At 45.6% G+C, this 11,622-nt stretch overlaps 1 protein-coding gene across 1 annotated transcript; it reads right to left on the reverse strand.

The window, feature by feature from the left end:
* Positions 1 to 6,751: 6,751 nt before the first annotated feature.
* On the reverse strand, positions 6,752 to 9,497 carry ABT1 (activator of basal transcription 1). The gene is made up of 3 exons (XM_033173614.1): positions 9,151 to 9,497; positions 8,567 to 8,742; positions 6,752 to 7,365 (listed from the first exon to the last, which is right to left on the reverse strand). Exons 1-3 carry the CDS (start codon positions 9,413 to 9,415, stop codon positions 7,027 to 7,029), a joined length of 780 nt encoding a protein of 259 aa, XP_033029505.1. The 5' UTR covers positions 9,416 to 9,497; the 3' UTR covers positions 6,752 to 7,026.
* Positions 9,498 to 11,622: the final 2,125 nt, after the last annotated feature.

Consider the following 11,622-nt stretch of genomic DNA (forward strand, 5'->3'; position numbering starts at 1 on the left):
CCAAACCTCTTAAAATCCTGGCGTAAGATGAAGCCTTCGAGCATTTTGCCAGAAATGTTATTTTTTTGCAATAAACATCTTCCATAAATCATTAGGTACCTTGTTTTGAAGAATTTATTTTATATTGCTCAAGCAATATAAAGGTGCTGAAGCCTGTGGCAACATCTCAGCTCCAGAGGGTTTGGAATGATCTGGATTATTCTATTCCAATCTGGTTTCTAGCCCAAATCTAGAACCGGGACATCCTCCAGCCCTCAGAGATAATCTACGCCAGGGACTAGTGGAGTGGGGCGAGTCTATCCCTGTTCAGTCTGCTTATTTATATCATCAACCATAGTATCCTTCCACAATGCCTGGCTGGGGAGAGGGGACTGTTTTGTAGCAGAAGTCTTCCCCTGTTGCTGGTATCTGAAAGCTCCCTTTTCTACAAGAAGCAGCTATATACATTTGAATACTTAGATTTGCATGCAAAGTACCTAGTCTGCCTCTTCTCCTACAGGGTGGGTCTGATCCTGCAGATGTTTCTCAATTCTGATTTAAATCGGGGGTTTGTTCAATTTGAATCTCTCCCAAAGGAGTCCAGGGTTGATTGATTTTATGTACAAACCCCAAGAATGAGAAGCTGAGGATGTATCCAGATGTGAAATGGGATATTGGCAATCAGGATATCCTGTGGCTTAAAAAAAGCAGAGTGGTATTTCCTAAAATTTATACATACTAATTTCTGATTTTTAATAATAATTAATAATAATAAAATATATAAATTATTTTACTATTTATACCCCACCCATCTGGCTGGGTTTCCCCAGGCACTTTGGGTGGCTTACATCATATATAAAACCTAGTAAAATATCAAACATTTTAAAAAGGGGAAACCATCTAAGCAGTTTACAAAAAATAAAGCAAGAAAATCAATTTAAAAATTACAACAACAGTATAGATCAGGTTAAAATACTAGGATACATTATAGAATAGTTTGAGCATTCTGTGTCACTCGACAATTATATCTAAGGAACCAAATAATGACTCCTTATTTCTACCAGATTATTTCAGGTTTCTTTTATATGTGTGGAGTCAGATTGAAATCCAACAGGCAGAAAACGAGGTGTTGGGTCTGAAATAGATACCTTCTGCCTCACTAGCAAGGTCCTGATCTGGATTGGGGTCCTCCACCTCCAATTTACAGTTTTTCTATTTATTTATTTTTTATAGAACTAAGTGTGGAAGGTTGTATTGTTTACTTTTGCCACCTAAATGTTTCCTGTCAACAAGAAACTGGTGAAGAGCAAATTGAGGTAATGTTTGGATCCAGTCAAGATAGCTTTTTTCTCCCCTAAGTGAAACAGCAATCTGAAACACTATATTTGTTTGTGTCACAAGGGAGCTTAGAGTTGGCAACTTGACCAGGAAGAAAATGACTTCTCTGTAACCAGAAACTTTTTTTTAGAATTAGGACATGCCTGAAAGATGCCAACTCCATTTCCTGTTGAGAAGTCAATAGTCTTATATTTCCTCATAGAAAAAAAATTCTGAAGATCTGCAGAGCTCAGAAAAAAATGTATTTGTGTATTATTTAAACTGCTTTTGCAAATTGTGCAGTTCCTTTGATAGCAATACATTTTTTCAGTATCGTGCTATTTGCATTTGACTTGTGCTCAGAGATACTCTTGTCAAAAGCACAGCCCCTATTTTCTGGTACCTGTTTCTGGTAATTACTGTGCCCCCCACTTTTTTGCCTTTTGGGAATGTCATATTAAATTTTTGTTGAGTGTTGACATTCTTAAAGGTTTCAGCTTCTTTCAAGAGCACACAATTCTCTTGAGAAGAGGGGCAGCTGCAACTTTTTTAATGCACGAGCTACTAAAAGCACAGATGTTAAACTGCAAGGTGCTGTGCACTGCACAACCTGCCATTTTACACTGCTAGAAGTGTTGCTTCAAAAAATAGAGAACAGGCTGTTTTTCTACTATTACTTCTGCCAAGAGAACAATTGCCCTCTTACAGCAGCTGCAGAAGGAAGGGCAGGGGAGGGAGGCATTTTAAATGAAATTCTAGAATTCCACTGTGTTGTAAAGACGCAAAGTTCCAAAGTCTGGGAGCAGCCATCAAGAAGGCCCTGTCCGTGTCCCTGCCAACTGTGCTTGTAAGGGTGGCGGGACCAAAAGATTGCCCTCCCCAAAGGATCTCAGAACCTGGCCAGGTTCATAGGAGGTAATAGTATCTTGAAGATGTAGATTGGGAAGGATGGCAGTGGTCAGTCCAGCTCCAAGCTGCAGCTGTTAAACTGACCACCTGTGTAATCTTTACATATGGACAAGCTTTATGCATGTAGGCTGTGTACAAGGGCTTGGGAGCTGTGTGCAGAAACATGAACATATACAGTTTCAGATGTGTATACAGTGGGGCTTGTCATCGCTACCTTCCTGTCCCCTCCCAGGCACATGCCTCCCCCACTCTTGGGGACACCCTTGCGGCTATCGGCTCATGTGGTGTTAACCTCTTCGCCTCATTCCTAAAGAACTGAGGCGCGGCTTCCGATTGGCTGCAGGAAGCTCCTGCAGCCCAACCAGTAGCTGCGTAGGACGTTGGGGTTCCAAAGAATGTTTGCAAACAGGAACGCCTGGGTTTGCGGCATTCGGGAGCCAAAACATTCGACTTTCGAGGTAAGACTATACAAAGGAAGCCTCTGCAAAATGTGCTGTGCGGAGCGTTCCTCTTCCAAGGTTCCAGCCACCAGCAGCGCCTGCAGTGCTCCCTTCCCCTTCCCCTTTCCTTTCCTCAAGTCAGCCCATACTGAGCTGCTTCTGGGTTTTCCCTTTCAAGATTCCCCCCTCGCGTAATATTTTTTTTGTACACCTTGGGGTTCCTGTAAGGCTTGCTGCTATTTCCCTCTTCTATGGGGCGGGGCAGTTTGGTCTGGGGAAGGACCTGTGAAAATGGGTTTGCTGCTTTGCACAGCAGGAGTGAGAATTCTGAGTTCAAGAACAGGAACCATAGTTCAGTAACAGGAGCTTTATTTAGAGGAGCCTCGTAAGACCTGCTAAAACTGAAAGGAGCTGCTCAAGTTGTGGGATTCCAGGGCAAGTCCTCAGGCAGACCCTTCCAGAGCATTAAAGGGGGACCAACCAGTTGCAACCTATCCATCATCCCTGTTGCCGCCTCCCCTGAGCACTTTTCACCTGGATGGAATGTAGCTTGAAACACAAAAATAAAAGCCAGTTTTGTTTCTCTGCCCACTTTTGGCTCTGGGCCTGCCCACCACCTGCATTTGGCCCCCAGAAGGTTGCCCAATCGAGAAAGCGGTTCTCCCAACTTAAAAAAGTGTCCCTGCCTCTGGTATAGACGTTGTGCATACTCTGCCTCCCCCTTGCGGTAATCCCTTGCCATTGCAATGCAGCCAAAAGCACATCTATGTCCCCAAAGCCTCCTTTTGGATGGAAAGGAAATGCTCATGAAATGCATCCCGCAGCATGGTGGCCTCTGCAATGAGGTTCTGGCCCACAAAACAACCTCAGTTTGCTTTCGAGTTGCTGAAGATGCATCTGTACATGGTCTTTGACCCCTGGGACATGTTTTAGGATTCACCCTATTTTGACTACTTTGTTTTAATACCGTATTTTTAAATTGCTGTAACCCAACCTGGGGCTTTGTGGTCAAGGGCAGATAAGAAATAGAATAACCAAAAAAATAAATGATGATGATGATGATGCTTAGTGGTGCAGCTATAAAACTGCTAATACATTTGCAAAGCTAAGCAAGGTCCAGTTACAGGTAGGTAGCCGTGTTGGTCTGCCATAGTCAAAACAAAACAAAATTTAAAAAATCCTTCCAGTAGCACCTTAGAAACCAACTAAGTTTGTTCTTGGTATGAGCTTTCGTGTGCATGCACACTTCTTCAGGTCCAGTACGGTTTCAAATTGGATGGGGGGGACTGTTTCTACATTGTAGGGCAGAACTTAACAACTCTGCATGTTGGTGACACACTTTTTAGACATGCTGCATCATTTGGCAACAGAGTAATTTAGTTTTACTAGCAAACCCGAACCAGTGTGGTGTAGTGGTTAAGAGCAGCAGACTCGTAATCTGGGGAACCGGGTTCGAGTCTTCGCTCCTCCACATGCAGCTGCTGGGTGACCTTGGGCTAGTCACACTTCTTTGAAGTCTCTCAGCCCCACTCACCTCACAGAGTGTTTGTTGTGGGGGAGGAAGGGAAAGGAGAATGTTAGCCGCTTTGAGATTCCTTCGGGTAGTGATAAAGCGGGATATCAAATCCAAACTCTTAAACTAACACTTTTGCAGCCCTTGGAGGAGTGGGGAGTGTTTGCGCGACACACCTACAAACTGCAGCTGACACTAAGGTGTCCCAGCGCAGTTTGGAAATCCCTTGTAGAGGGTTGGGCTAGATGACCCTCAGTGCCCCTTCCAACTCTACAATTATGTGACGCAAACCAACCACAAGCCTTCCTATTTGTCTGGGCAAAATGGAAATGCAGCATTTTCCTCAATTTTCCTCTCTTTATCTTTTTGTAAACCACTTTGAAATAGAAACAAAATATAAAAAACCTTCCTGTAGCACCTTAGAGACCAACTAAATTTGTTGTTGATAAGAGCTTTCGTGTGTATGCACACTTCTTCAGATACGCACACGAAAGCTCATACCAATGTTTGGTCTCTAAGGTGCTACTGGAAGGAATTTTTTTATTTTGTTTCGACTACGGCAGACCCAACACAGCTACCTACCTGTAACTAGAACTTTGAAATAGATAAATAGGGTCTCAGCTGGCATACTAGATGGAGCTGGTAGACAGCCACCCTGGACACAGAATTGACTTGTACCTCCATGGACAGCTATGAGTCCAAAATGACTCCCAGGCTGCGCACCTGGTCCTTCTGGGGCAGTTACCCCAAGACCAGTAATTCCTCACACCTACCCCCCCCCCCAAAAAAAACCCAATACTTATGTCTTGTCAGGACTCAACCTCAATTCATTAACTGCCACCCATCTTCCAACCACCTCCAAACACAGGACGTTCACCACCTTCAATGGTTCCAATTTAAAAAGAGGTAGAGCTGGGTATCGTCCACATACTGGTGAACACTTATCCCAAAGCCCCTGATGATCTGTCCCAGAGGCTTCATATAATGTTAAAAAACGGGGGAGAGGATGGAGCCCTGAGACACCCCGCAAGTGATTTCCCAGAGGTCTGAACACTTTGCCCCCACAACACTACTTTCTGGACACAGCCCAGGAGGAGGGATAAGAACCACTGGTATGGTATCAAAGGCTACTGAGAAATCCAGCAGGACCAGTAGGCAGCTTTCGCCTCTTTCCATAGCCTGCCGGAGATCATCAACCAGTACAACCAAGGCAGTTTCAGTCCGGTGATGGGGCCTGAATTCCAACTGGCGATAAAGACAGAGGTTAAACCATTAATTTAGGACAACGTGAATGGGATACAAATAGGTCGGTTTTGAAGGAAAAGTTAAGGGGGGAGTGGGGAGGAGGAACTCTCAAAAGTCAGAGCTTGCCAAATTGCTTTTACCGTATTTTTATGCCTGCCTTCTCACATCAATACAGCAGGAACCTCTCCATCTTTCACTTGGAGGCAGAAGAGGCCGAGAATGAATCTCGCTCTGTGAACTCAATGTAAATAGTTATACCAGATTATTTCTATGCCTTCCCATGTCTCCCTCCTCCTCCTCTGGAGGTAAGGTTCAGAAGCTATATTGCAGAACTAAAACACATCATTCATATTCCAGCAGAGAAAAGACATTTGGATGGAAACGTGGAGCTTTCCTCAGGATTTCTGGGCTCCAAGTACCAGACACAATTCCAACTCCTCAAGATCGTGGACCCGCAAAGCTGTATTCTGTTTCAAGCTTTTCATGCATAATGAAGCTGTATGTAACGTTTAGCATATGGATTACCAGAGAAATGTTGATCATTTCAAACCAGAGCTACAATAAACCAGGAAATAAATAAACAGAATCAGATGCTACTTTAGAATACCTCCCACTTGATGTCTCACATACTGTGGTTGAAGAACAGATATAACCAGTGCTTCAAAATGATTTATTTTTTTAATTTACCAGTTGGTACCTGCTTTCTCTCACACACATCAAAAATCGAAGTAATTCCTAATGTAGGTGGAACCTGCTTAGGTTTTATTTCTATTGTTGAAACATTGTAAAATGCAAAATAAAAACAATAAAAAATTGAAATAATTCCAGTAGTAACAGACTACATTTTTTTGGACAATATATGAAAATGATCAATCCCAAACCCAATTCAACACTTTTTGGGAAAATAACATTTTTAGCCTTACAGTATTCATGGGGTCTGTATGATTATTGCTGTTCTAGCCCCAGATGTTTGTTTCATATATCAGCTGCATGTTGACTTAACAGTATTATCGCCTCAATGTCACCAAAACACTTAGAATCCCCGTTTGGCGTTCTCATTCCAAAGTACCTTGGATGATCAGCGGCAGGGAACTGAAATGTCCACAAAGGCGGTGCTTGGCCTGTCCCCCACCCCCCATCCCACCCCTCATTTCTAAATGAAGATCAAGGTTCCTATTAGCAACTGGATTCTAGCTAGTTTCAGCCCCCCCTCCCCCGCAGCAGCATCTGATCTAGAACAGCGCCCTCTTCCGCTGGATCAACTTCTGAACTTAATTCAGGACTGGGCAAGATGGGACAGCCAGCGCCAATTTCAGCCACCAAGAGAACAACCAAAAGAGCAAACCTCTGCCAAATCCCCACAGGGGAAAGCTTTAATGCTGCTCAGGCAAAGCTGGACAGCTCCCTAAAAAGAGGCTCCCTCCGCACAGCATTAAGATCGACAAGATTTACAACCACAGCATATGAATAAAATGTGCCGTGCGCCTGACAACGAAGAATGAACTTCCCCCGCCTGCTTTGGTAGGTTCAAGAATAGACTGAGTCTGCTTGGCTTATAAAAACCCAGCAGCCAGCAGCTAAGCCGGGATCGGCGGCAAGTCGTGACGTTCCAGAGGACAAGCACTACTGTTGGATATTGAAGATCTTGGAGAGCAGAGAGCTGTTTGACTGGGATTTCTGCTGGATGTCAGCAGCCCGGGCCAACTGCTTCTTCAGGCGCTTGTTCCCTTTGCTGGTCTGGATTTCTTCCTCAGTCTGGCGCTGGACAAAGCCCCAGCTCTTCTCCTCCTGTCCTCCCCGGCTGCCCTTTTCTGAAAAGCGCTTGCTCTTCTCTACATTCTGCAGGTAGAAATTAGTCTCGCGCTTGGCCAGTGAAATTTCGGCCCGCATGCGCTGCTGCCGCACCTGCCGCTCATAGGCCAGTCGCTCGCTCAGGTGAGTCCACTTGAAGCGGTGCAGATACTGGGGATAAAAGACAAGGAAACTTAAGAAGAGCCCTGCAGGATCAGGCCAAAGGCCCGAGTCCAGCACTCTGCTTCTAACACTGGCCAACCAGATGCCCCTATGGGAAGCCTGCAAGAGGGACGTCCTCCACAGGCCACTCCCAGCAACGGGAATTTAAAAGCGTGCCGCCTCCAACAGCAGAAGTACAGCATCTTCTTAACACTTTCTAAGAGTGATACTTTATACAGTGCATAGAGTCCTGTGGTCTCTTTTCCTCCCCTTTATTAAAAACGTAGGCTTAAAAGATCTGACAATCGTGCAACCAGGAATAGCCAACGTCTGAATGGTCAAGAGGCTCCTCTGTTCTCCAGACAGTGGGTTAATCTCCATAATCACATAGCATTAAGCATTATACTGATATGAAGAACACGTACAGTGGTACCTCGGGTTACAGACGCTTCAGGTTACAGACTCCGCTAACCCAGAAATAACGCTTCAGGTTAAGAACTTTGCTTCAGGATAAGAACAGAAAAAGTGCTCTGGCGGCGCGGCAGCAGCAGGAGGCCCCATTAGCTAAAGTGGTGCTTCAGGTTAAGAACAGTTTCAGGTTAAGAACAGACCTCCGGAACGAATTAAGTTCTTAACCCGAGGTACCACTGTACTTGGATGACCTGATATCATCAAAAGCAGCTGGAATGGGAGCAGAGAAATGTACATCCTCCCCAAAAAGGATCCCCTCGTGACCCACATTTGTCAGCAGCCCATTGCTATTCCAGAATGTAGCTGATCTGTCATTGCAACGCTGTTCACATATGAAATGATACCCATATGGATTTGTTGTTTCTTCTCCTTGGGAGTGAAATGTTACTTTGAGGGTCAACTGTAGACTTTTACCATCCCTGTCCGTCCCCGTCCGTCCCCAGGTCACTGGGCTTTGGGTGCAAGAAGCACTGTGATATTTGTGCCCACCCATCCAAGGATAGTTTTGCAAAGCAGTTTGTTTTGCACCACATTAATGAATAGAAGATGGATGTGAGAGAGGCTTTTGCAAACTCATGGCTCCATCCAAGGAGAGTGCGAGAGGGAGAGGGAAGGTCCGGTGCCTTCAGAAAGGCCACTTTGCACTTCATTCCTTCAAGTGAGAGTTTAAGTCACAAGATCAATTAGATGTGAAGGGAGGAATCCTTATTTACTGGCGCAGCCCTCAGCAACTGCTTACCTTCATATTCCAGAGGTCATAATGGAATCGGCTCCTCCTGCGGACACCCATGGGCGTATTGTGCAAACTGGCAGCTACCACCTTTGCCACACGCTTATCCCTGAATTCTACCCAGCCTTCAGTGAAGTTCTTGGCATTGCTACCTGCTTTCTTCTTTTTCTTTCGTATAAATCGCTCTGCAGGACACAGAGAGGAGGGTTACAGGTTTGTGCAGGATGTGACAATGGCCTAGTTTTAAATGCAACCTCAGTCCACACATCCACTGGCTTCTAGATTTCTCACTCAACTGTAGTTTTTTCATACCCTATGAAAATGTAAGAATTGCACAACGCTTCAATTAAGGTGGCATACAGATCATAAATCAAGTGACACACTGAAATCAGCTTCTCTACACAAATCTCCACGTCTTTCATACGCTTCCCATACCAGATGCTGACACCAGTTCTAAGGCGCCTGCATCCAACATGGTTATTTCGCTTTGTAGGCTTTCACCATGGCGTTTATTCTGCCTGACCCTGTTCAGATGACTGGCAGACCCACCCACCCCTGCCCACTGCTCCCCAATGCACACGAAGAAGGCTCACCTTCAGGCTGCAGGAAAATACGTCCTACTTCACCATGCACACTAAGCAAGTTACGGACGTGTCGTGGCCGGAAGCGAGGGGGGATGTGACCAAGGTAAATTATGCCTGGCACAACTTTTTTGGCGCCATCTTCAGTGGAGAGATCCAACTGAACCTCACTTTCTTCTTCCTTTTGGTCAGTCACTGCCTCTTCCTTTTCACTGTCCATTACCAAGTCTTCCGCTCTTGGTGTCTCCTGACACTTCTCTACATCTTGATCAGCCATCCAAGCGTTGCTCTTACTGCTATTATTATTGTTACTGTTATTATTATACTGGGTAGCGTCGGGGAAAGAAGGGAAGGTTGCGCTGGAAGGTTGCTTCCTTCCTGCGAGGAGAAAATACATTTCAAAAAATAACAACACTCAGGAATCTGCAAGGGAGAGAATGCCTCTTGTTAACACCCAGACCCTCACTGCCACCCATGGGGATCCCTCAGTGTCTCAGTCCATGGCATTTATTGTCACTTGACATTTATTCTGCTCCTTATCCCATAAGCCCTGGGTGGCAGCCGATATTTGCGCCACTACCGGGCAGGATGGGAGTCTGTGTTGCACAGTCCTATCTGGCTCTATACTGTGGCCTGGTAGACTGAACACAATGCTAACAATACAGCATAAAGCAGTGGTTCTCAAAGGGTGTGGCAGGAAGAATCAAGGGCGATTACACGTGCTGCTGCCCTGCATGATGTTGCGCGCACGCCTTCACACGTGCGCGCACACACGTGTGCATGCCAGGCAGGTCGAAGCCTTAAGCCTCCATGCCCCCACCTCCCTCGCCCGTGCCCCTTTCCCGCCACTCGTTCCCTTCCGTACCCACGAAGAACTCTCACGCTCGGCGACCTCCTGGAATCTGCGCGGAGCACTTCCGGCGCTCACTTACGGCAGCTGTCGCAAAAGGAAGCCCAAGCCCCGCCTCCCCACCCCATAGAGATAGGAAAAGGGAAGAGTGGCACGCATGCGCAGCTACTCCGACTCCATTCAAAAGGAGAAGCCACCTCTGGCCTGGCAGGACTGAGCCAGGAGGAGATTTTTTAGGCCCGTCTGAAGAATTATTGAATCTTTATTGATGTATTTACTTATTTGTTTTTTCTTTTATTTGCACAAAGCAGCTAAAAAACTGCTTTAAAAACAAACAAGCTGCCGCAATTCCTGCCAAAGCAACAGAACTCCAATTCTCTGATTTTCACGATCGAAGAATCCAATACGGCCCCTTGATCTGCTATCGACACGAGCAGGATGCAGCTGCCCTGCTGGGCGGCATCCTCGGCGGATATATGGCGTGATTTTTGCAAGACCTGCTCTGACATATTTTAATGCATTCCCCTTCGCGCTCATTTCCAGCTTCTCTCCTATTATTGCATCCCCGGTCACCTACATTGTTCCCATCCGCTGTCCACCAAAATGCGGTTCCCCATTTCTCTACTGTTGCGTTTTATTCTCTTCCTAAACTATGTGCAAAATTAATAGTTGGTTAATAATAATAATAATAATAATAATAATAATAATAAAGCAAGCTTTGAGGTTGCAAGGTAGGGGTGACGGCCAGGAGTGCGAGCTTGGCCCCTCAACTGTGGGTACCCAGGGCCATGGGTGCCGCAGTGCCAGATTTACGTATAAGCTAAACAAGCTATAGTTTAGGGGCCCATTCTCTTGGGGGCCCCCCCCAAAAAAAAATAAAGGGGAAAAAACCACTGGAAGTACATTTCCAAAATATAAGATAAGTTCAACAATTACTTTGATAAAATACATACTTTGTTATGTGCAAATGGCTTGAGATACCCATTAGGTCCATAAATTACCATATAGCATATATTCAACACACAAAAAAGCAACAATTTGTTGTTGACAAAGGACAGCTGGACATATAAAGGGCCGCATTACCTTCAGTAGCTTAGGGCCTCATCAAACCTAAATCCGGCCCTGGTGCCATGTAGCGTAAATGGCCCTGGCACTGAAATTGGTGGGTGCCTGGCCTCTCCATAGGGAATTTGGCACACATGGCCCCAGGGGGTTGGCACCTATGGTGGGCGTGCTCCAAGCCCTTACCCTATTGAAGGCGAAACCTCTTGCGCTTTGACAATCTGTGTTCTGGAAGTACCTGGTAGTGCACCGACGATGCATTCTCCTGATTGGGTTGGTTCATAAATCTATGTCTTTTCTGTGTCTCCCTGGGAAGGAAGGTGCGTGTCCTGTTTCGAATACAGAGCCTGGACAGAAGGAAGGAGCACACGAGGCCAAGCATGCAAAAAGGGGCCTCGGAAAAGATGAAGGGGAAGCGGGAAAAAACAAAGTTATGACCTGGGGGTGGGGCTTAGTTTAGGGAAAAAATGGGGAACGTGGAGGAAGCTAGAAAGAGGAGACATGATAAGAGGAGCATAAAATTAATCATGGGGTGTGGAGAAAGTGGATAGTGAAAAAAGAAAAGGAAAGCT

Source organism: Lacerta agilis, chromosome 16 (genome assembly GCF_009819535.1).
Source record: "Lacerta agilis isolate rLacAgi1 chromosome 16, rLacAgi1.pri, whole genome shotgun sequence".
NCBI classification, from domain to species: Eukaryota; Metazoa; Chordata; class Lepidosauria; order Squamata; family Lacertidae; genus Lacerta; species Lacerta agilis.

What these genes read in the sequence shown, in the direction of transcription:
- ABT1 (XM_033173614.1), bottom strand. Translation starts at nt 9,415, where the DNA reads ATGGCTGATCAAGATGTAGAGAAGTGTCAGGAGACACCAAGAGCGGAA. An exon ending in TATTTTCCTGCAGCCTGAAG is followed by an intron (nt 8,743 to 9,150) that starts GTGAGCCTTCTT and finishes TGTGTCCTGCAG; the next exon opens with AGCGATTTATACGAAAGAAA. An exon ending in ATGACCTCTGGAATATGAAG is followed by an intron (nt 7,366 to 8,566) that starts GTAAGCAGTTGC and finishes TTTTATCCCCAG; the next exon opens with TATCTGCACCGCTTCAAGTG.